Raw genomic sequence first — 26,332 nt, forward strand, 5'->3', positions numbered from 1 at the left:
TATCTTAGTAAATTCGTCTTAAATTACTTTCATTAAAAATAATTGCATAGGTAATGTATTTTTAACAGCTATAATGCCCAATCAGCATGCTTATTCCTCGAGTTTAATCCAACTTACCTGTGATTTTTTTCTAAAACGTAAAAGATTTGTTTATTTCTTCTGCATTATTCGGACAGTTTTATAAATCAAACACAGTTTTTTCGTATTGATATTATTAAGTACATATATTAATTTATTCGTGACAAATGACATACATATTATACATATAATTCATATAATAGCATATTTATGTTAAATATGTTTGAGCTTATGTTTTCTTTCAATTCCTAAATGAGCCAAGCCAGACTTTCATTTTCAATATATTTTCTATAGTTATTTACAAATGAGCGTTTTTAAATACCTTTAAATGTTTAAAATTACTGCATTTAATTTGATAACCTCATAAAAATTTAATAGAAAAAATGGATTTCGTTGACGATTGGACGAAAATAATTGGATTTATTTATTTAAGCTTTTAATATTTATGTAGTAATAACAATTTAACCTACTGAGTTTCTTACCAAATCTTCTCAGTGGGTGTCAATTCCTATTTGGTGGTAGATTCAGCGCAGCACCGCTCTTGCTAGGACAGATATTATCAAAGTCTCTCAAAGTCTCATACAAACAACCTGTCAGTTTCGTTCTTTATGTTTTTATTTTCAATAAAAGCCATTTTTTTTTATATTCTCCGAATAAGCAACTTTTTTTGTTACAATTAAAGCAAATTTATTGTTACAATTAAATGAATACCCATTTGTTCAATAGGAAATTTGTTTCAGAATAATAAAAATGTGTGAAGTCTATTTTTAGCATTAAACTTAAAGCTGTGTGACGGTAATTATGTATTTGATTTAATTATAGAGCTTGAAAATCTATGAGCATTGAATCAAAATTACGTGGAGCCGGTTAAATTTAATGGGCTTGAGATATCGCACTGATAATAAATAGAAAGTGATAAAGCATAAAAATATAATTCGTTATTAAATAGTATTAAAATCATTGAAGGTCTTATCAGGCTCATTTACAAAGTGTAATGATTTTTGTAGCTCAGTATTGTGATGTGTGCCATAAAATATTAACTGAACGAGGAACGTAAAAAAAAAAATACTTTTATTATTTAATTTTATTATTTTAGTGAAAGTTTTTAGTAGTTGAATATTTACAAATGTCTATAGATTCTATCGGAATAAACAGTAAAATAATGTTGCAAATAAGCAAAAAGCGCATAGAATAACACAGCTATGAAAAGCCTATTAAAATACCGTACAAACATAGAAAAAAATATGACAAAAGTACGTTAGCAATTTCATAATACAATTAATTCTATTGCTCAATTTAATTAGCTTTATTGTATCATAAAAACTATCAAAAATTAAACAATTGCATTCCCTTGTGTTACGTTTTATGTTACAATGCTAATTGTAACATATTGTTTCGCACAATATTATAGTACGATGCCCGTGTACCTACGTGACATAGTATATTCACCTAACTATATATAAATTTACACAATACTTAAAAAACTTTGACTATTCAGTCGGGTTCCTTAAATTTACAAAAACTTCACTAATTTTATCGGTTAACAAAGTGGTTTATCTTAAGATGAAGACATACTATAATCCACAATCTCGTGGGGCTTAATAGTCTTTATACTTTGGTATGTAACACTTGACACTTTTTTTTTTAAATACAATATGTAAGAAAATCATTTTTTGTAATATTTATATGATTTTTCTCCCACTCACACCCACTTTCAAATTGGAAATGAATCACCGGTGTCTTATAACCCAATATCTAAGCTTATATTTTTCTAAGTATTTTAACGTATTCCTACAAAGGGTACGCATATGCGCACGAATATGTGACACGAACAACACTTGAATAAAATAATCACATCTACAAAATTTAATCAAATTCTAAAACATTGAGCGTATGCATGACGATGCAACCAAAATTATATTGGATCCTTTCATTTTTTTACATTTCATTTTTATAAACACAAGACATGTTTACTATTGTACGAGTTGGAGAGATAGGACGTTTGAGGAAGGAAAATATTCGTCGTTTTGTTGAAATAAGTAAATAAGGAAATACATAAAATTATTTTTGGTTGCTTGAATCGAGATCCGAATTGATAACAAGATAAAAACAAAAACATTTGCTATTTTTATCACATTAATAGATGGAATTCTTTATTTATGTTAAACCTCAAACTTAACCAGTGTGTGTATGAAAATTTTACACTTCTTACAATTTTTTTTCAAATCGATGGGTGCGTAAACTTGATCATCGAACTTTTTTCTTAACAATACTTTTGCACAACAAATTTTAGAGATTTTTTGCTCGTAAAATTAATTACAAAATACACATGTACAAAGGTTTCGAGTTACAATAATTTATCGTCATGTTTTTACTGTGACTAAATCTGCAATGGATTGATGCCGTATAAGCACAAATTAATAAATAGAGTTCTACTTTTCAAGACAAAAGAACAAATATTTCCTGTAGGCGGATTTAGTTTATATTTTCGTAGACAATCTTTTCATATGTATGGAATGGTAAGAAAATTCTGGCACACTCTCTCAATGAATCTCTGTTTTACCAAATATTCAATACATGTACAGTACACAAAGTTACAAACGCAGTTCGCTTCTATTAATTATCTACAGAGCCCTTACAAAAGCTATAAGACTAGGGGATTGACAGTTTGTTGTAAAAGTGAAAGTCAAAACATGTAGAATAAATTAGCAGAGATCGGCCTTTGCTTAGGACCCGTACCAGAAAATATACTTATTAATGAAAAATACACAAACTATTAAAATTACAAAAAGTTGATGTCAGATAAATCTGATTCTAGCATGGCTCAATAATTTGAATTTGTTGACTGATAACTGAAGTGAAACGGCTTCTTCTTTCTAGCAAATAATATTTTGACATTACATTTAGCGTTATTATTAATATTCGAATGTCGTTGTCTTTTAGTGTTAGTGCTTATTCTATTGTGATAGTGATTTTGAATATTTCTACAAATTCAATTGACGTTTATATTAAAGTCGTTTGGTCCTAACTCTTTTTTTATTTATGATGATTATACTGCATCTTAATATTAAAATGAAATTATGGAAGAAGCAGGACACTTTGTGAAAGAATGCTTGACAGGTCTGGTGCCTTCCAAAGAGTGAAGAGCACTCGTTAAAACCTATTGTTAATTACGTCCCTCTCAAAGTCTATAGAACGGTAAAGGCACGGTTATGATGTGTATTGCACTTACGGGATTACTTGTCCGTAGAACAGACAGAGATAAGAGTTTTCTCTAAATGGTTCAAAACACTTTCTAAACTACAATTCAAATCGAGGAAAGCATATAATTTTCAAGGCACATACTTTTAGAAAAAATAGTATCGGTACAAAGAAGTACATGTGCACCACGCTTAAGGTATGTAAGATCGAATGAGTTCATGTAAGAGCAATTACTAGAAGCAAAGTCTACGACTAAACGATTTAGATACACAACGAGCCTTTAACAATTACAAGTTCGTAATCCCTAGCGCACGGTCATCGATCTAGGCGCGGCCAGGTGGACCCATTGTAACATATTTCATAATTACTTCCATTAAATATTACATGCACATTTCGAACGACATTTGACTAGAGGGTAAAAATCTAAATCAAAGCTCTTAAAGTTCTTCACAAATGCTTACCTGCACTTTATCACCATTTTTACTAATATACGTACGAAGTTATATTAGAGTTTAAAAATTCATCCGAATAAATACACAACCACAATATACATCAGAAAGCGTTGCAATTGTTTACGAAACGCTGAATATTTCCGAGTTTTTATTTATTTATTAATCAATTATCGCACACTCTACCGTTTGTTACTGTGGAAATGTGGTTTCCATTCGTCTTTTCGTGAACACGACAAGAGTGATGCGTGTGCTCCGGTCAGAAAACTGTAGGTCTATGTCTCCCGTCACAGACGAAGCTCGGACAAGTTTCTTGACAGAAGTGACGAGCGGCGTGCAGTAATGTAGGAGCGCGCGGCGGCAACACCGGCGACAGTGAGCCCGCGCCCAGCGGACTCTCCCTGTCGACGGGTGCGGACGGCGGGCGCTACACGTGCGTGCACGCGCCCGCCGCCACGGGTCAGCCGCCAGCCAGCGCGTCCTCCGGCTCCGGAGACCAGCAGTTGTCCGATAGCCAACACCCCACCACCACAGTCACGAACCCGATCAGGAGGGCCAATATTATATAAACTTCTGCGTTTCCTGTGCGATACAAAAATAAAACAATTAATGAAATTTGAACGTTTTTTTTGCCCTTGTATTGCCCTTGCAGGCAGACGAGCATACGGCCCACCTGATGGTGAGTGGTTACCGTCGCCCATGGACTTCAGCAATGCCAGGGACAGAGCCAAGCCGCTGCCTACCGCTAAATTGTATTATAATTGTAATTGAATTGTTTTTGGTGTTCATTATTAGTTTTATTAGAGTAGATAGTAAGATATTACCGAAACCATTTATACCACCACGACGTGGATTAATAATTTAGGGCATCTTCCAAGAGCAAACCTTAATTATGTGACACTGAATATAAATTTTAAGATTTTGATGATGTTCTAACCCAATTGCTTTCGAATGCCAAGTGGCTGTCGGCTGCGCCAAAGTGAATTGATGAGAGTGGGATCTCCTCGCGTTCGCCAGTCACGATACCCTCTCCCTCTGGAATATTGGCTGAATCTGCGTACAAACACGACCGCATTAAAGCAATAGTTTGTAATGATGTTGCGTTTTCCTTTTAATTATAGCAGAAGTTCTCTAGTTTACGATGTCATAAAATTAATTACGTTATTCAGGCAGATATACGATAGGGAATCCTGAAATTTATATACCAAAGGATAACATTATATCATAGTGGTAACTCTTTAGGATTATTCAATCCCAGAAAAGGCATGTGGCCAAGCCATCAAAGCTGAAGCATTCATCCACATAAATTGGACATTAAAAACATTATTTTTAGCAAATAAGCGAAATTGAATTGTTGGTACATTCAATTTTGAAAAGTTACTGCTTGTGCTAATTACACATGCTAATGCAATTAAACTACCGTGGTGAGAAATATATATGTATACGAAAGCGAATCAAAAGTTATACACAAAACATTCCAGTTGATACAGTTAAAAACCATTAATTTAAGAAATCAAGCTGCTCGCTTATGAGATGTTTTGTTTTACAAAACAATTCAATTTCGCAGCTCTGTACGATTTATGTACTTTGAAAGTATTATAAAAACTTGTAGAGTATAATATTCTTAATGTAAATTCACGTTTTTAATTTCATAGATGTAACGGGATAATAATATTTCTACTAAGTTATTCAGAACAAAATCTAACGCTTACATAAATGGAATTGTTCTTAATTGATGTATTTTTTTAAATTTCTTTTATACAACTGTATAACTGTAAATAAGGTTAAAATATTCCGGTAATTATCGCAATGACTACTTATGTGTAAAACGTGCATATCAATGTTAATCAATAAAATGTTTCTATCATGCAGCGTAATCTAATTCATCCATCGGCCACATTCGATGGCTTTATTCATTTCGGGTTTAGCTCCTATTTATTGAAAAAACTTTTTGTAAATTAGTAAATTACTTACTGTAAATATCTCGTCTCACCGGTTATGTTGCAGATAGTAAAATATTCAGTACATGTAATGATGAAATATTTTACTTAGAAAATAATTGATAACTTTTATTTATGGACAAAAATAATTTCATGTAAATTAGTATAGTAGTCGTTTGTGTGGGGGATTCTCATTTTAACTTGAACAATAGCTAATATCACAAAAAGATAGGGCTGTTATGGTTGATTATATTCATATTTAAATTAATGATCTACGTCTGGATATCTGAAATGATAGCGTCGTTCAAAAGTGATCGTGCTTATTATATCGTATATATGAACATAGGTTATACTCGTATGACGTTACGATCTTAGAATGTAATAAATCTAAATTGAATAGCTTGGTACAGCTTACGGCAATACTTTAAAAGTGATGTGCCCACTGAATAATAGGTATTTGTCATTTGTTCTTAAATATAACTCGGATAACAGTAAGTCTTTATTTTTTACAACACAACACGAGTACTATGATTTTAATTTCAGATTTCAGTCTAACAACACACAACGTATCTGCAAAATGGCCCTTGCTTTCACCCATTCGACTCGCTGTTGGACCAATCTCATCAATTAACTAAATCTAATTTGTGAAGGAATGAGAATGCGTGTCGCCGTACTTGTAACGCCATTGTTTGTTATTTTAAGTTAGTCTAATTACATCCATCACCACAAGTAATGTTTTAAAATAAAAAATATGAAGTAGTGTAGTGTCACAATTTGTCTAGATATATTTTATTCATTCATTGCATACATGGATTAAGTGGTTATCGCAGGTCATAGATGCCACAAAGTAAATTTCATCGCCCACAGTTAAACATGAGGTCGAAATCTTAAATACATGTAAAGAAAAACCGTTTTTATTTAATTTTTATATAAAACCTTTTTAGTTAAAAAAAAGTATTTTTCTTATATAGATTGACTGAACTCTCTATCATTGAGAAAACAGACGAGTTTAGTTTTATTCAATTCAAGAATACTACATATGTAAAATAATTTGTGGAAAATAAAGGCTTTAAATGTTTTTTTCTTAATATTGTACAGAAAACGCAATTAAGTATTTCATTATTGTTTAACCACTTTTAGAATATTCTAAATCATTATATTTGTATAACGGTTTTCCCATCCTTCAAATCGGAACACATGACTGCTTCGCCACAGAAATAAGTAATATAACTCATACTTTCGTTCAATATTTCATTCAATATGGGATTCAATATGCCCTCAGGGGTAAGTATGAGTTAAGTATGAGAGTACTATAATATACGTACGTATCAGTGAATTCATGAAACAATTCCACGAGATTAGTACCAATTTGAGCAAATGTCAAGCAAGTCTCAACACCTATTTATATGAATGAGATTTATATCTCTTAGAAATCTGTATTACTAATGATAATTTAATGTCCATTTCACGAAAGTCAGGAATAAGGTACACGAGTGACGCGTTTTATTTATACAGCAGGCAAATTCGAGCATAGATGATGAATATGAAAGGTTTCGCTTTATACAGTTTCTTGCGAAAAGTCATCGCGGTCGCTACGAAAATAGTGGCAACGGGCTTATAAATGTAAAGAAAAACCTTCATAGTCTAAAACTCTTTAGTTTTATAAAAAGGATTTTTCATATATGTCATTCAGTGAAGTTTGACATTCAGTAAAAAGAAAGTTCACTTTGTTAAAAAAACAATTTTTATTAAATTAAGGGCTTTAAATGTTGTTTTCTCATTATACACATAACAGAAAACGCAATTAAGTCTTTTATTGTTTATTTATTCTGGAGTACCCAATATCATTATATAAATACTTAAAGTACATTGGTACTCATGTTGACGAATTAATAAAGTTCCCGTGCCCATTGTCAAAACTTATTTTATTTCATTTATTAAATTAATGTGACAAACTTCAATGGAATCGAAATGAAGAAAAGAAAGGATGTTTTGAAATTATTTAGACATCAAACACTGCATTTTTTGTTTTATTACAGCCAGTTTCGTATTGAAACTAATTTAATAAATTTTATTTGTGACTTGTAACTTTTATTTTTAACTAACATTTGCTTTATGATTGTTCCAAAATTTAGTTGAAATACTACGAACAATTATTATTTGAATTGAAAATATTCAGTTAACTGAACCCAGATCTCCATTTCATTAAAATATGTTTGATTCTTTTTTCGTTGGACCAATTTTACTATGTAAAATCATCTTTTTTTTTCAGTACATACTACATGATAACATTTTTGATACTGAAAACCTATTCTTGGGTTAGACTTTATCTGTCCACGATTACGGGCATCGGAGATTTTTATCTCCTTTATTTTACAAAGCAACGTTTGGATCCGATACAAGATGAACTCTTATTTTAAATACATTTATTTTATTCCGAGAGCCGCATTCTAAATAGATGTTATAACGTAGCTAGTGTATTTTGCACCTTATTTAATTATTTAAGTTATATTCCTCTATTTCAATTAACATTAATAGTCAATGATCAATGATCAATCATTTACGCATTTCTCTTTCACACGGTCGTTGCTCTCAATAATTTTAAGTTGTATCTGAATTACTTATACGGTTCATTGAATTGTATAATACCATAAACGCCTGAGACTATAAAAAGAAAGCCCTTTGATAATCTCTGAATTCTATATTAGACAATCGAATAAATCACTGCGTATGTATTATTACGTATTACGTACGTATGTATTATTTAACGAACACATTACCAGCATTTCGTTGTTTTTTACTCGCAGTCTAGCCGACATTTCAGCTCCGCACAAAATGTGTGTTTAAATTAAGGTTTTGATGAAATTTCTAGTTTTAAGGACTTTCTTAACAACGGATCTAGCCTTAGTCCTATTAACACACATTTTTTAATATATTTTTTTTTGTTTGAAACGTTGACATTAAACTTTTGTCAAAGTGTTTGTCAAACTTAGTTTCCAGTGTTCCAATGTTCGAATGTTCATTATGTAAAAAAATAGCTTTTTTTGATACTATGCTTTGGTAATTGAACGTACACCTGTCTATCGTGCTTATTATTTACAACAATACTGTATATAAATTCAATCAAAACAGTATCGGGAATAGATGATTTGTTTGTGGTTCCAAACTCAATTTTTTTTTGTTGTTGTTAGATTGGCACAGCTGTTTTACATTTTAACACAGAGTTTGAGTTGCATCCCGTATATAGCTCTTATAAAATACAATGCTTTTTCGTTATATCTTGCGAATTTCATAGAGTTTGCCTTGATTTTTAGATAGCCGATGGAATTTCGTGTTCGGACTCACCGACAACGTTATAGAAAGCTCACAGTAAATTGACTTTAACCAAACACAGCACGTGTATGAGTAGTAGAAAGCATTCAAAAGCGATCGAGACGTGATGGAACATTTGCCTCGCTCTGATGAGACATCAACGTCGGTAACTGAAGTTAACATCGCAAAAATAAAGAAAACAGTGACTGAAAATCCTCATTATAGTTTGAGAGAACTTTCTGTGTCTCACAAGTCGATTATTTAAAAGGGTAGGGCGCTTTTAAATGATCACTTGGGTATGAAACATCTTGCCACACGACTAGTCTCAAAAGACCTGAATTTTCTCGAAAGTCACAATGGCATAAGAGTCGGTGCGGACATGCTAGAACGAATTTTTGACTATAGCGGTGTTGTACACTCGGTATCCTTACCGGAAGCTTGAAGGGTAAATAAAAAATATTATTTGAGCGTTATGGGGCATTTTATAGAGCCAATGCGACGAAAAAGGCCAGATTTGTGGAAAGAAAATTCTAGGAATTTGCATCACGAAAATGCACCTTCGCAGGAGGCCATCAGTGATAGCAAATTTTTAACCAAAATCACAATAAATACCATCGACCAATCTTATTCACCAGATATGGCTCCGACCGACTTTTATTCTTTTTCCTGAACTCAAATTACTATTTCGCGGCACCCGTTTTCATTCGGTAAAAGACATAAAGAAGAATTCGCGGCGAGAACAGAACTCAATTCCGGAAAAGCGTTTAAAAATAATTTGGCTTTTGGATTATTCGTTGGTAAATGTATCGTTTCTGAAGCAGCATACTTTGAAGGTGATAAAATAAATTTTGATGAATAATAAACATTTTGTGTATTTTCCCGGTTCTTTCTTGACCAAGTAGTACATATATATATTCAGATAAAACGATACTGTATTTACATATAATTTATATAAATTTCCCGCCCGATTGCAATTACGTGACGAAGCATTACTGAGAACGACTCGACAGATTTGCCGGAATTCTTTAGTTTTTAATTGTCAGGACAAGGCCAGTATGAGTTTTTTTTTATTCATTTAAGGTAAGAACATTCTTAGGAGAATTTTCATACAATTGGCGTTAGTCACAATGAAGCGTGAGTGTTTCAGTAGTTTTACTAATTGAAACTCTCAGTTTTGCTTCTTCTGGGACTTTATACTTAGTTTAGGCTTAGCTTCGGCTGCGACGTTATGACAATATTTCTATCAGCTGTATTCCATCTTTAAGAGTTTATTGGTTTTTACAAATTCAGTATTTTTAAAAATTAAAATAATACATATCATCAATACAACACAAACAATTAATTGGAAGCAGTCAGAATTATTTGTTTAAGTGACGTTATTACGACACCTATAAGTTAACAGTCAAGTTCATATTCTAGAGACATGTCATTTATTCCATTCGGTCGTATGTTATTAAATTAGGGGTATTGGCTCATATGTGACGTTAAGAGGGACATTAAAAAAGAATAAGTAAGATAATCGTTTGAAAGTACCTTCGGACGCCGCCGATGCCGGCGGGCGGCGAGGTGGAGTGTGGCACCCCGGGGGGGACCTGCGCGCCGCCCTGCACGCCGCCCTGCACGCTGCCTTGCGGCGCGCACACACAACACCCTGTTTAAACAAAATGTACTCACTTACTTCGCCTTCCGAATTACGTTAAAAATTTAAACCGACCTATGTAAAGGGATCCTTTCTCAGCTCTAGTTACTGTGACGTCACTTTCGTGAAAGGGAATTTAAATGAAACTGGATTAAAATTGTAATTTCCGCCACGGGTTTCATATTTTTATTTTTTTATTACCTAGACTTTTTTACTGGTGGTAGGACCTCTTGTGAGTCCGCGCGGGTAGGTACCACCGCCCTGCCTATTTCTGCCGTGAAGCAGTAATGCTTTTCGGTTTGAAGGGTGGGGTGGGTAGTCGTAACTATACTTGAGACCTTAGAACTTATATCTCAAGGTGGGTGACGCATTTACGTTGTAGATGTCTATAGGCTCCAGTAACCACTTAACACCAGGTGGGCTGTGAGCTCGACCACCCATCTAAGTAATAAAAAAAAAACACATGTCAGTAAAACAAAAACAGCTATAAACATGATTTTGAATTCGTTATTGCTTGATTCAAAATTTGCAAAAGCATTATCGAATTGTTCGATGAAAATCCTTATTGTTCAGTCTGCGATCATGTTACTATTTTCAGCATTTCGTAATCTCCATAACTTTGTGCTTTCAGAAATTGTACACGAAGAGGAGAGATTCAAAGTTCATCGGAGTGTGTCGAAAACAACCATCAATCAATAATAGATTGACGTAATGTCGGCGTGAAATTGAAAGTTTGTAAGATCATTTTAATTATTTGAGTAATTGCCTTTATTAAATTGTACTATATACATATAGTATATACAATATTTTCATTTCCGAGTACAACATGATGTTAAAGAAAATTAAATGTATACATTTTTCTTGAGAAATATTTTTTTGTATTGCTAATCATTGCTGAGTAGACAATTTTACGATCCACTAGGTCACTCGAATATAAAATGTATTGTGTAAAAAGTACAACATTGATTGTTTAATTCTGCGTCTACACCTGTCGGATAGCGATGCGTTGCAATTCATTCAGTTTTTGAAGATCGACTTAAATACCTCGAACAAAGGATCGGGCATACACCTAGACTGTACCTCCAATATGGACTGCCGAGATTAGGCCTGGTTCGAATGATATTAGGGCGTAGACACATCGCAATCGCGAAGTTCGGTTCCTGGCTGGTAACCACCAGCGGGCACCTCTGTTAAAGCGTCATTATGTGTGTCCGCACGGGTAGGTACCACCACCCCGCCTATTTCTGCCGTGAAGCAGTAATACGTTTCGGTTTGAAGGGTGGGGCAGCCGTTGTAACTATACTGAGACCTTAGAACTTATACGTCAAGGTGTGTGGCGCATTTACGTTGTAGATGTCTATGGGTTCCAGTAACCACTTAACACCAGGAGGGCTGTGAGCTCGTCCACACATCTAGGCAATAAAAAAAATGTATGTCCCTTAATAATTTTAGTGTGCGTGGCCGTCACGTGTTTTATTGTACTATAATTTGTTTTCCTTGTCATACATATTTTACGTGCATTGTATTTATTAGCCACAGCAACTGTTGTGTTGAGACATTCGTATTTTCTCTATTTCATCTTTTAGAATATCTGGTCAAATTTTAGAATATTACTTTGGAAATAGAGCGCCCGTTCAATTCGGTGTAGGATTATCTTAACAAACCGTTTATCGCAAGAGTCTTAAAAAATATATATTCGGAGCTGTCGAAGAAAACGTAAAAGCGTGGTGACCACAACATTTTTTTTTTATTGCCTTTGCAAGCAGACGAGCTTACGGCCTACCTGATGGTGAGTGGTTACCGTCGCCCATTGACTTCATGCCAGAGGCAGAGCCAAGCCGCTCGCTGCCTGCCGTTTACTTCCAAGAAACCGAAAAGCTCTCAAACATATTTGAATTTTATATATGTCGGCGCAAATATGACTATTTACCTACTTATTATAAAAATAATAATGATTGAGTGTGATAATGGAATCATCTGATCATCAATTAATTACTCTGTGTTTATTACGATGAGAAATTGATGTTAAACAGTCCCTTTTATTGTAATTTCAATACTTTAAAAACGTGTAAACACGCTCACGTGTACCAAGCCCTATAAATGCGGCCGGCCGTACTGTCTAGCGCTTGGTCCGAGCCCACTGAATTTCTCGCCGGATCTTCTCAGTGGGTCGCGTTTCCGATCCGGTGGTAGATTCTGCGAAGCACTGCTCTTGGTAGGGTCAGTGTTAGCAACACTCCGGTTTGAGCCCCGTGAGCTCACCTACACACGTTAGGGCGAAGTTGGAATAGCCTCTAAAGGCTATCAGCATAGATAGGATAAAAAAAGCGCTTGGTCATTCGTGTCCGAGCCGTAATACAGTACGGATCTCTCTGGAACGTTGTTACGCTCCTCGTGAAATATACGCAGCTCACCAAGTTCTCGTGAAGTTTTGTTTCGAAGCCCAAACATGAGTCATCGTCAAAGAAAGTAATAACCGTGACGTCAGCAAAACATTACGGAGGTTTCTCCTCCGTCATATATTATACAACGATTTTGTTTATTAAGATAAAACTTTACTACTACTATAATACTACTACAAAACTAAACAAATTAAGATGGATACAATTACGAAAATCATCGTTCCAGCATCAACATTAATTTCTGGAAACAAATAAGCGTAGGGCGATCCATTTCACTTCTCGCAGACAAGCACTTTTCAATGTGTCATGAATAGTTGATACTACGGGCCAACAAGGAAAACGGAAGACAGAAGGACAGAAGCTTTGAAACGAGCTTAACAGAACAATTCGTATTATTCATCCATTGTTTTCCTCCACTATAATTCAACAGTGTAGTTTACAATCGACTCCATTCAAATAGACACCCTTTATGTCTACTCCATTTAAGTTCAGGGAAGCATATACAGATTAGAAACTATTATGGGAATTTGTAAACAATTTATTATTTATATTTAGTTAACGGCTTTTCAATTTCAATATTTCAATCTTAGTTATTCTAATAATGCCTAAGGAATTGTGACTGAAATCTTCGTTTTTATTAAATTTCCATTACTTAACTGAAAATATATTATACTTATCTAGTTGGTGAAGATGTTAAGAAGTTAATTCTCTTTTTTGCAATTTTTAAGAAACTTAGGCAGCAAATATTGTCTAAGCCCAAATATTGTAAAATTCTGAAAACTATTTTGTATGACTTTTTGGGATAATTACATTATATACAGGCTTCGCGATTATTCGTCAAGGCAAAGCTATCAGATAAAATTTACGAATTGGTATATTAAGGCAAACTATTTAATTTGAGCTGATTGTCAAATGTTTTGTTCATTATTTTCAATTGTTATTGTCGAATTGATGATTAGGTAATAAGCTTGAGTAATCTCTTGTGAGTCCGCGCGGGTAGGTACCACCACCTTGCCTATTTCTACCGTGAAGCAGTAATGCGTTTCGGTTTGAAGGGTGGGGCAGCCGTTGTAACTATACTTGATACCTTAGAACTTATATCTCAAGGTGGGTGGCGCATTTACGTTGTAGATGTCTATGGGGTCCAGTAACCATTTAATACCTGGTGAGCTGTGAGCTCGTCCACCCAACTAAGCAATAAAAAAAAAAACGACTCACCAATAAATGCTGTGATGGTAGCTAGCGTCAGCAGGGCGGAGCGGCTGCGTGCCATGTCAGCAGGGCATGCCGCGCCGGGCGCACCACGTCATCGCCGCGACATGCTTCCCCGACACACCCTTAACTTAGCTTTTCTCTAGAACAAAAAAAAAACAAAATAAAGTTTCCATTTCCAAAATTTTATTTATGAATTTTCATTAGGTATTTTTTTAAACCGTACCTAGTGTTAAAATTATATGGTTACCTAATTTTATTGAGCTGGTACAGACATAGTTCTTTCATAGTGTTATAGTATTTAAAAAAAACGTATAAAAAAAACTTCTTCATGTAATGAATTGTCATTTCTTATCGAAGGCGCAAATGCCATCAAAAACTTATAAATATTTTTTATTTTTATTGCCTAGATGTGTGGACGAGCTCATAGCCCACTTGGTGTTAAGTGGTTACTGGAACCCATAGACATCTACAACGTAAATGCGCCACACACCTTGAGATATAAGTTCTAAGGTCTCAGTATAGTTACAACGGCTGCCCCACCCGTCAAACCGAAACACATTACTGCTTCACAGTATAAATAGGCGGGATGCTGGTACCTACCCGTGCAGACTCACAAGAGGTCCTACCACCAGTAAATAGATAATAGATAGCTGTTTGTTTTGTTTTTGAAGGGAATGTTTTTTTTTTATTGTATTATGAACAGCAGTTATTACGAGTATAATAAATGTAACAGAGAAAACAATAGCGAATCATTGTCGTTACCAACAATGTAAAAATACAACAGGTTGCTCTATATTTAATGGTTATTGCACGAATACAATTAATTTGGCGGTCTGAGTTGCGGACTACAGAAATAGTGAGGGAATTCGTTCAGTTGTATCTCGTAGTGGCCAGGCCTTCTCCCGAATACTGACAAGGGTCACGCTTGCTAAAACATCTGTACAAATGATATCCGGGAAATTTCTCTATGCGGGATTTATTATCTACAGCGACGGCGTGGCTGCGCGAGGGAGACGCCAAGTTTGTTTTGTTGTTAAAATTGTGTTCTATGCAGACTAGTACGTCACTGGAGTCTCTCATGGTGAAATAGATAATGTTATTTATTATTTAATGAGAATGAATAATCAATCTATCTGCTGCGATACTTTCTTTGAGTCTCTTATACCTACTAGGTTCACTTGTACATAATATACTTATATAACGCAGCCATAAGGGCCCGGTTCTGATTTCCAAATTATAGACATTTTATGATTTATGAGTATAAAATTGTTTAAGTATTTTAAATTATTATTAAATTATAGTGGATTTTCTTCCTTTATATGCTTAATATCAATAATAGGAATTCGTCGTTTTAACTTATTAAAACATATTTAATCAGTGTAAGCAAATGACAATGCTCTTATGCGAGATGTCTGAGAGTAATTTTTCTCTCAAATGGTATGAAGCATATTTGTCTGTGTGAATAAATACTAAAATACAAATTATTTCAGATATTTGGTTAAGTTTTATCTCGCATCTACATCAAATATGTATGTAAATATCCAATTCAGATTTATACATGTTAATCAATAGCGCTCGGAGATTCAATCGATATAATGCTTCTCATACGCTTTAGTCAGCGACAAAATAGGCAACTTCTATGACAGTTTTTCTAACAATTTAAAGCCTTTCCCGTCAGTTTTGGTGTATTTAAAACATGTATGAAAACAATTTCCGAAATTGTCGTGGAAATAATTGCCGATAATATGGCTATAGGCTGGTTGGTAAATTTCAATAAAACGTTATTTTATTCAAGGTATGAAGCTTCACATGGAATTAACGACTAATACTTTGAGCTCTTTACATTTTTTTCCTACCTATGCTGATAGCCTTGAGGGGCTATTTTAGCTTTACCCTAGCGTGAGCTCTTGGGGTTCAAACCGGAAGTGTTGCTAACACTGGCCCTAGCAAGAGCAGTGCTTCGCAGACCTACCACCGGATCGGAAACGCGACTCCCTGAGAAGTTCCGACGAGAAACTCAGTGAGCTGTGTCTATGGGTTAATTTAGTCGTCGAATCCATCGTCGCAAGCGACGGGCTCGGTGAGGAAGGTGACCGGTGCTTGAGGTACCTAAAAGCACCGTTAGCGGATCGGGAGGATCCGTAATGACGTGTTTAGGGCGACGATGTCGACTGTTTACCATTCGGTCCACAGGATCGGGTATGTAATTTCCGGCGGCCACGACAAGAGGGTTTTCGTGTCGTGCCGCCTTCTCAAGGTGGCGCATTAATGCCTACTGTATACTGATTGAGTCAAGCTCCAGGTCATTATGGAAATTCACATTCCTTAGGAACCATGGTGCTTCAACGGCTCTCCTGCAAAAACGGGATTGAATGGCTTGAAGGGGTTTCAAACTAGTGCGGGTCGCGTGAGCGAACACTACACTTACATAGATCATGACGGGAACGTATGCAAGTTTTGTAGAGTGTCATCTTATTACTAGGGGACAATTTACTTCGCTTGCAAATCATGGGCTAGAATTTACGTTACGTTCCATAAATATGTTTCAGGATCTAAAAGAATGTAAGTACAATAACATAACAATAAGATTCACGAAACCGCGACGAGCCGTGATGAATGAGCTCGAGCTGGGAACTCACACAACAACAATGTATGTCACGCACTTGCGAACTCATAACCATCGATTCCAATTTATGAAATACTGATTTCATGCTCACTCTTATGCGGATAGCGCATAACACAAACATTCGTTAGCTAGTATACAATGTGCTTAAATATTTTCTTCTTTCGTGAGTGTTCATGTTAAGGGTTTCTAGTAATAAAGTTTTAATATGTTCGCCCACGTGACGTGCCGTAGACAGTGCGATCTTGTTCGTTATTATCACATTATTTTACTTACCCTTCTCCTTCGTTGTAATAGTGCGAGAAGTTACAGAAAAAAAAAAACTTTTTCTGTAATATCTTGGAAAAGTCTTTTATCTAACAACTTTTTATAAGAGATGTTAGCTAAAATTCTTCATTGCTGAAGTTTTGGATATCGTTAAAAGTTCATTTTTACTGAAAAAATCTCAAACTATGTTCAATTTTCACTTAAATAGTGTTCTGTAGATGTGTTGTGGGTGTTTCATATCATTTCACTGGTACCAGTACATTTATAACGAATGTCCAACGCTGGTTTGATCTCTTATTTGTAAAACCACATAAAGAAGGTATAATATATGCAAACAAAAACACGCGTCTACTTAGTGCTTGCGTTTTTAAAAAGCCTTAATTTCAAAATAAATATACATGATTACATTAGACTACCAAAAACTTAAACCTGATAGAAATTCTGTAGGGATAGTTATAAACAAAAATAACTAGTTATTTATTCATAGTAATACCGACTCAATGACTAACACATTACGTTTCGCTATCTACAGGCTCGTGTTTACGTGTATATTCGTATATTTATCTATACGCAAATAGGTTATTATGAGCTTTAGTAAAATACAGAGGTATCGTAAAAGCAGTTCATGAAATTACTATCATAGTAAATACTTAAATTACCTCGCCATTATTTCCAATCTGCTAGTCGCAAAAGTTAGATATTATATAGGATACAATCTATAGAATTCTACTAGGCTGCACTAAAAGTATCGGGAATGGAATATTTCCACTGTTCCTGTCATATTAAAATCTTTTTAATTGAAAACACCTTGGTTTTAAAAATCGAATACCATTTATTTATTTAAAGAAAGATTCTCGGTCTTGTCACGAGGTTTTGTCAAACTTGTTTAGTCGTTGAGAAAATGGAATTGACTCGAGAAAATTCAAGAGCGATGATTTATTATGACTTTCGAAGTGGTTTAACACAAAAACAGTGTGTTGACCGGATGATTTCTGCATTTGGTGATGAAGCCCCATCCAAAACCACAATTTATCGCTGGTTTGCTGAGTTTCAACGTGGACGTGTCAAGCTCAGTGATGATCCCCGTCAAGGTCGTCCAAAAACTGCAGTCACCCAAGAAAACGTTGATGCTGTGCGTAAGCTGATTGAGGAAGATCGACATGTGACATACCGCGAAATTCAGGCAACTTTAGACATTGGCATGAGTCAAATACAAATAATCTTGCATGAACAATTAGGTGTAAAAAAGTTGTTTTCCCGATGGATACCGCATTCGCTCTGTGAAGAGCAAAAAGCGGCTCGCGTTACTTGGTGCGTCAGAACTCTCGAAAGATTCCACGCAGGATCCTCAAATGCTGTATACAACATTGTATCAGGTGACGAATCCTGAATATACGCGTACAAACCCGAAACAAAAAACCAGTCACGAGTTTGGGTGTTCGAAAATGAGTTAAAGCCAACAAAAATTGTTCGTTCACGGAGTGTTGCAAAAAAAATGGTGGCCACGTTTGTCTCCAAATCCGGCCATGTTACGACTATTCCTCTTGAGGGACAAAGAACGGTTAATGCAGAATGGTATGCTAGCATTTGTTTACCACAGGTCGTTTCTGAACTCCGTAAAGAGAACTGCAACCGCCGCATCATCCTCCATCACGACAATGCGAGTTCTCACACCGCGCACAGAACAAAAGAGTTTTTAGAGTAAGAAAACACAGAATTATTAGACCATCCGCCGTACAGCCCCGACCGAAGCCCTAATGATTTCTATACTTTCCCTAAAATAAAGAATAAATTGCGTGGACAGAGATTTTCATCACCTGAAGAAGCTGTGGACGCCTACAAAACGGGCATTTTGGAGACCCCAACTTCCGAATGGAATGGTTGCTTCAATGATTGGTTCCATCGTATGGAAAAATGTGTCAAATTTCGCGGAGAATACTTCGAAAAGCAATAAATACATTTTTAAATAGTAATGTTGTGTCACTTCGTTAATTCCCGAAATTTTCAGTGCCGCCCTCGTATAGAGCTGCTCATCTTCTCATTATAAAGACGTTAGTAAAGAAATTTGCGATTGCGTACAGAACCATCTAGGCTGTCTCTTGGCGGATGAGGGACGTTGTCTCTTGATCTCTAAATAAGCGTACAAGACGAAGTCATTTGAAGTCCGTCGCTTATGTCTGTACTATAATATCAGAATTCCCTTTCCGATTTTTTTGCCTAATTTCCACAACTATGAAGACCATTAAAAAGGGTAAATATAGTACAATATGTACTTTATAGGAGACACCCTTATAAAATGACAAATAAGAAAATCCCCGAAAAACAAGAACAATCAAAGTTTAAATATTTTTAGCATTTGTCGCCTTCATCAACTGAGAAGCAAATCCCAAAAGCTCACCTTAAAATTCGTTTACAAGAAAACATGTTATAAGAAATACCGTACTGAAGAATTCAGCACAGAACTTTAACGTAATGTCCTAGAGATAAAACTAATTAACTCCGCTTCGGTGGCGGTGAAACTATGGTAAAAAAAAACCTTCTCTACTACGTTCTCGAAGTACTTTTTATTAATGGATGCTTTTTGCGTTTCATGCAATAAAACTTGAAGAACAATTTACTGATTTGTTGCCAGCTTGTTCTCTGCCCGTAATAATAATAATTTAAGTCTGAGATGTATGTAGTTTATCCAAGTTTCCGACACGAAAGATTGGTGTACTTACTCTATATTAACACGTTAAAAAAATGTTTAAAGATTTTGTGGCTGCGTAAGTCTTCTGGTGCATGACGCCGTGCTAGTATGCCGTGTTTCGTTGAGTTTCGGTGAACGAAACTTACGTAAAAATCTTTTAGCGCTTTTGACTGTTACGCCGAAGGTTGTGGGTTTGACTCTTCACATCACGCAAAATTTCGTGTGATGAACAGGTTTATTTGCAATTTGGTTGTTTATTAACTATATATTTAAACTTTTATAAGTATGCTTGTCAGTCTCTAATACCCACAGCTTATAGTTGGTTTGATGACGTGTTGTGTTATGAGCTCGCACGGGTGGATATCACCGCCTTGTCTATTTCAGTTTAATCTACGTCAGTGCGTCTACGTGGACGGACATCTACGCAACAAAAAGAAATACTTAAGGATTTAACACTGAAGAGTTTTTATAGTTCCACAAAGACGCCGCCATAAAAAAATTAAGGAGTAACTAGAAATCTATTTGTATTTTTTTCGTTTACTCCAATGCCGCTATTTTTCCTACCTAAGCTGAGAGCTTTAAGAGGCTATTTCAGCGTAACCTTAACTAGTAGGTGAGAGCTCACGGGGCTCAAACCTGACGACGTTGCTAACACGAACCCTAGCAAGAGCCGTGCTTCGCAGAATCTACCACCGGATCGGAAACGCGACTCACTGAGAAGATCCGGCGAGAAACTCAGTCGGAGGGTTAACAATGCCGCCTGATAAATTGCTACTTTTGTACCGCCCCAGCTACTTCGCTCTCCGTTAATACTACGTAGAACTGGCGTAGCGCATCGCCAGAACACGAAACGGCCAGTACCGATTCGTTTCTTTATGACGGCAGCATAAGCACGAAGTTCCTAGTCTGTCTAAGTCGATAAAGAGGATTGGTAATATTTTGCGCTAATATTACAAATAACTTGAATTTTATATCAAAATAAGGTGAACGGCAATAAATTTCAGAAGATTAAGAACAAGATCGAGAAAGCTGAGTAGGTTTTGGATACCAAATTACGTTTTAAGTCTCTTTTCTAGAGCTAGTATTGGTATATGTTGACATAATAATATTTTACACATTTAAATGTGATTTTTTTCTACATTTTACAGCATACATTAGAATTCCCTGATATAGTTACAATAGTAAAGAATTCTTTGCAACTATTAAACTAACTGTAAAACAACAGTTTTGCCTGAAAAAAAGATAACATAGCGTATTAAAGAAAAAAAACCATATTTAGTAAAAACGTATGATTAAGTCTTAATTATTATAATAAATTCAGTGACCGCATTGTCATAAAAAAAAAAACATTCAGAACTTTACATTTTCAAAATACCTAAGTTTCTTATGTTTGCTAAGCATACACAACAACATACTGTTTAAAAACACTGCTCAACGAATCCTAAATTTACTTTATTTTGCTCATACAAAGGCACCTCCAAAGTATGTTTTAAAATATGTTCAAATTAAAAAAAAATACTCAATTCGCTTCAACTTTTTGGATTTCGATTCCTAATGTCGGTAAATCAAGCGAATGCAGAAATTAATTGTCTCCGTTATTAAAAGTTGTGTTGTTTTACGCTAAAAATATGTCCTTTTTGGAGTATCAAAATATATTGTATAGTTTTTTGGTATGCAGATGTAATTAATTAAGTTTAAAAAAACATGTGTTAATGAAATGTTAACGCCTTCTCTTAAACACAGCTTGGAATTAAGAGCTTAGATGTTAATGGTACCGCTTTCTTATAATCCAATGAATTCTCCATAGAGACGCAGTCCAGAAAATACGAAATTGTTTGTAAAAAAATTGGATGATTTTGTAATTTGCTTCATAAACTAAAACGTTGAGTTCACAACACAGACAGTAATTTACAATGTATTATAAATTAGCGAGTAGTCATCGATGAAGCCATTAAAATCATTAATATTTGTTAAGTGATAAAATATCCACTATTTAACCGGCCCAATTATGTAGGCATGATAAAGATGTTAATGCCCAGTATAAATGTCTGACAGTGGGCATAATATTATAGAAAAAATTCAAATTGAAATCGGAGTGTTTTTTATGAGTTTTCATATTTATTTATACAGATTATTTTTAAACACGGCTTAAATGCCGTTTTTTAATTAATTAAAAACATGGCATAACAAGTAACTTCGAAGTAGGTATAATACGCACATATTATGTATTATTAACTAGTACTGTAACGGGTAGCGAGCGCGCCATAGCTTTGTGAACCACTTACTTGACAAAGTCAAGGATTTTTAAACCGCTTCAAGACCCTGTTATCCACTTGTAACTCCGGTGAACGAATGTTTTATACACTTTCTTTTCGTTCTTTGTTTAGTTATTTTCTTTATTTTATTCTTGCGTATTCGCTTTGCTAATTAAGAGACCAATACATCCTCGCAATATAGACATTAAAAACTAAAGGGATATAGATACAACAACAAATATAATAGGCTATGTGTTATATTAGGAGATGGGTGGACGACATTAATGCAGTTGCGGGAAGCACATGAACCAGAACAGCTGAAAATAGAAGCTTATGGAGGCAGTTGGAGGAGGTCTATGTCTTTATTATACAAACAGACAATAACTAATAATAACAAAGGTAAAAAAAAAAGCTTCCAAAAAAAAAATTTAATTAATATTAATACCACTACTTACTTAAAACATAGAAAAAAAAATGTATTTGTCTGAATAAAGGCTTTATTATTATGTGTTATATTGTCCAAATATACATATTTACAAGTATAATGCCCTGGGTGGTCCACACTGCCATTGGAGGTGAGAGCCATGTTGGAGAATTTTGATCATTCACATTTGCACCAGCTAAAATGAACATTCATGAAATATATTATTTTTGTTGGAAAAAAATTGAAGTTTGTTTACCATATGAGATTATTAGGATTATAAACTGAAGTACGTAATTTAATTGTTTAAACATGCCTAAGATATGTAGGTATGCATTATGTTGATTGGAAAATTCTATGCACCGTATATGACAAATATTATTTTTAACTAGCGACCCGCCCTCGCTTCGCTTCGGATACATTAAAACACACATGAAACCAAAAAAATAAAATAAAATAAAATTAAAAAAAAGTAGCCTATGTTCATCAGGGACAATGTCGGCTTCTAATGGAAAAAGAATTTTTCAAATCGGTCCAGTAGTTTCGGAGCCTATTCGAAACAAACAAACAAACAAATCTTTCCTCTTTATAATATTAGTATAGATTTTGCGGGTTTGATTTTTATTAGGTACACGATGTTATTTCTTCAGCGTGGAAATCAATCGTGATCATTTTTGTAAATCCGTATTTCATTAGAAAAATTGGTATTTGCCTGCGGGATTTCAACACCGTTGGATCGCTAGACACGGTAGGCGGCTAGCGGCTTGGCTCTGCCCCTGGCATTGCTGAAGCCCACCATCAGGTGGGCCGTATGCTCGTCTGCCTACAAGGGCAATAAAAAAAAAACAAGAATCCACCGGGTGTCTTATCCTTTAGGCCATGACGACTTCTAAAAGGACTGACTGACAAATGACTATATTAAACAATTAAATAGTTTTGGCGAAATTTAAGAAAGATCTGTTGATGTTATATGACTATGAAGCCTTATTAACTAAAATGAAAGTATAAGCATAAATACAATTTAAAACATACACCTTAAAATTAAATGGGTATATTAAAAAATATCTAAAACAAATAATCTCGTAAATTGTTTTCGTATGAAAAACTGGTTGGTTTTGTTATAATGAATTTTCTTTAAATGCAAATCATGCCCTCGGGAAAACAATTGAAACATATACGAGTACACTCTTGAGCTTGTGTAACGATCTTTCATATGTAATTAAATTATTATTCACAAAGCATAGAAGTATAATTAAGTTTTGTAAAATTACGGAACGTGCTTAGGCAACGAGTAGGTAAATGAGAAAGTTCTCATCAAAGGTTGCAAGAGTAACTAACGGACTTGGGGTGTAAGAGAATTGTTCACCGGATTTGTGTGACGGTTATAATATTCCATTATATATATTTTGTTTAAATTGATTTTTTCCTCATATTCGTTGCTTACTGTTGCTGTCGTAAAATCATATTTTGTCTTCTCATCAAGTATCTATTGATTCTGTATTTTATAAGTCCAATACGAATTACAAAGCTAATTTTTATGACGTTTTAATGTGATCTTTTTTAATATAATAAAGTATGTTATTTAAAGCTCTGACCGATTAAAGCTAGCTAGTAAATGCTACGCCGTAGCTATCCAAAAACGTTTCGAAAATGTCTACATATGTTGGAGACTTTACCGATATATTGCTCATATCAAAAATAATTATACCTTTTATCATAATCGTCAGCTGAAAACCGAGCTATTAAACACACAGTAATTGACGATTTATAACCTAATTAATCGACGTTCAAACTGTAATTTGGTTGCTGAATGAAATTTATCTAGAGACAATAACGACTGAGAATTTCCAAACAAAATGATGTTTTTGCAACTGATAACACGAAATTTACCTAACAAAAAATTAAAAGTGAAATTTCATACCCTAATAATAAGACTTGTAGCGTTTGCAACACTTCTATAATCCACAAGAATATTAAAAAGATCAATTTACAATTAAATTAGGTAAAGACAATCCTCATTATTTTACTAACCTTTAATATAGGCACTGCTTGCGTCACCAATTTCCTTAAATTACATCCACAGGACATAATATTTTCAGAAATATATCTAATCATACATATTAATAGTAGATGAACGTAAAATAATAAAAAAACGCATAAAAGAACATAAAAGTTTTTATCGAATGTTTTACTAAAGAATTATTTCACTTACCATAAATATTACGTAAAAAATTAATTAGTAAAAAAACGTCATAATTTCATACCTTTTTAACGTTTAATTTGAACGGAGTTTTCAAATTCCATAACACTTTAATGGCATTTTCGTAAGGACATCACATTAAACAAACAAACACATTATCGCCTCAAAAAAACAGATTAACACTGCAATGTGATATAGTGAAGGAAGAGAGGCAATATTAAAGTTGAATGTTGGAGCCGACCGTATAAAATTTATTGTGTTGAGGCGGCTAGCGGGTCGAGGCGAGCTAGCAGGGAACGCGCAGGCGGCGGGCGTCGACGCCACCTGTCGCTGTCGGCGGGCCCAGTAGCGGCGTAAGGCGACAGCGGCGGCTCACTAGCGACTGAGTCCCGGGCACGTGGGGCTGCCGGCCTCCGCCCAGGTGCACCGGCACACTCGCGCAAGTCCCGCGCACACCCGCCCGAGCAGACGGAACTCACACAGCCATAAAGCCTAATGCATCTCGCCTGCAACTGTAAATGTAGACTTTAATTTAATAATATTATCTTTGAGATTATAGTAATACGTGCTTATTTAACCTCACCCAAATTTTAATTTAGTACATCTTAGCTTGTACTGAATTTATGTAAAACGATATTATATTTATCTTAAACCTTACAACGGTCGGGTTGAATTTATTTATCGAAATGACCGTAATATGTCTTCTAAGAAATGTGTGAGCTTCCTACGCTGTTGTACTTCAAATGTTAACACTTATTGAAATACTTTTACACTGAAAATTTGTCTTTTATACGTTTTCATTACTACGGTTGGCGATATTTACCTCCCACGAGACGGTGGAGCACAGGCTGGCGGTTTCGGTGGGTGCTTAAACAAGATTACAGCACACTTTTTGTTAAGTGGTTATCTATTAGAGCTTTCTGTGCCGATCATATTAGCTTTGGTATTCGATAGCGATGAGTCGTAGCTGAAGATGTTTAAATTCTGGATGTCGTAGGAAACGGTCGAGAGGACTGAGAGACAGAGATAGAAAGAGCTTTTCTCATTCAACACCGATTCGTCGCCGGCAGAATGAAAGATTTTTCGCGGAATTCCTCGTAGCTCGACTTGAACATCGAAGGGGGCTGGGAGGGTAGAAGGAAGAAATCTGCTCGTTATAATAGGTAGTAACAAGTGACAGAAAGCTTTCTTATTAAAAATGTTAGGGAACACAGCCGCTCTTCGTGACTACTGTTAGACGTATATTATTATTGTAATTGTTGTTGGCAGTAAGTACGTAGCTGTAACAAAAAAAAAAAAAACACTAATTGTCTACGTAATGTCAAAAATAATACGATTATTACTGACGATTAGGTATTATTATTAAATTTAAATCTATTAGTAAAGCTCAACTTACAGAGACGTATCATAAATACTTACCTACTACTAAGCTTATCATTGCTAAAACTCATTAATCTTACGGTTTCTAATTTTTTTATTGCTTAGATGGGTGGACGAGCTCACGGTCCACCTGGTGTTAAGTGGATACCGGAGGCCATACACGTAAATAATGTAAATGATGCCATCCATCTTGAGACATGAGTTCTAAGTCTCAGTTTTATGGAACTTTTTTTCCTACCTATTCGCTGATAGCCTAATAAT

At 34.9% G+C, this 26,332-nt stretch overlaps 1 protein-coding gene across 2 annotated transcripts; it reads right to left on the reverse strand.

Annotated features, from left to right (window-relative positions):
* Positions 1–2,874: 2,874 nt before the first annotated feature.
* On the reverse strand, positions 2,875–25,183 carry LOC114253351 (uncharacterized). Of its 2 annotated transcripts, none has more exons than XM_028188203.2 (5): positions 24,756–25,183; positions 14,240–14,375; positions 10,514–10,631; positions 4,666–4,781; positions 2,875–4,310 (listed from the first exon to the last, which is right to left on the reverse strand). In XM_028188203.2, exons 2-5 carry the CDS (start codon positions 14,292–14,294, stop codon positions 4,189–4,191), a joined length of 411 nt encoding a protein of 136 aa, XP_028044004.1. In that variant the 5' UTR covers positions 14,295–14,375; positions 24,756–25,183; the 3' UTR covers positions 2,875–4,188. The 2 variants fall into 2 exon arrangements, with proteins under 2 accessions (XP_028044004.1, XP_028044005.1); XM_028188204.2 differs by having other exon boundaries at positions 4,666–4,763; positions 24,756–25,181.
* Positions 25,184–26,332: the final 1,149 nt, after the last annotated feature.

This window comes from Bombyx mandarina, chromosome 17 (assembly GCF_030267445.1).
Source record: "Bombyx mandarina strain Sakado chromosome 17, ASM3026744v2".
In the NCBI taxonomy this organism is placed as follows: domain Eukaryota; kingdom Metazoa; phylum Arthropoda; class Insecta; order Lepidoptera; family Bombycidae; genus Bombyx; species Bombyx mandarina.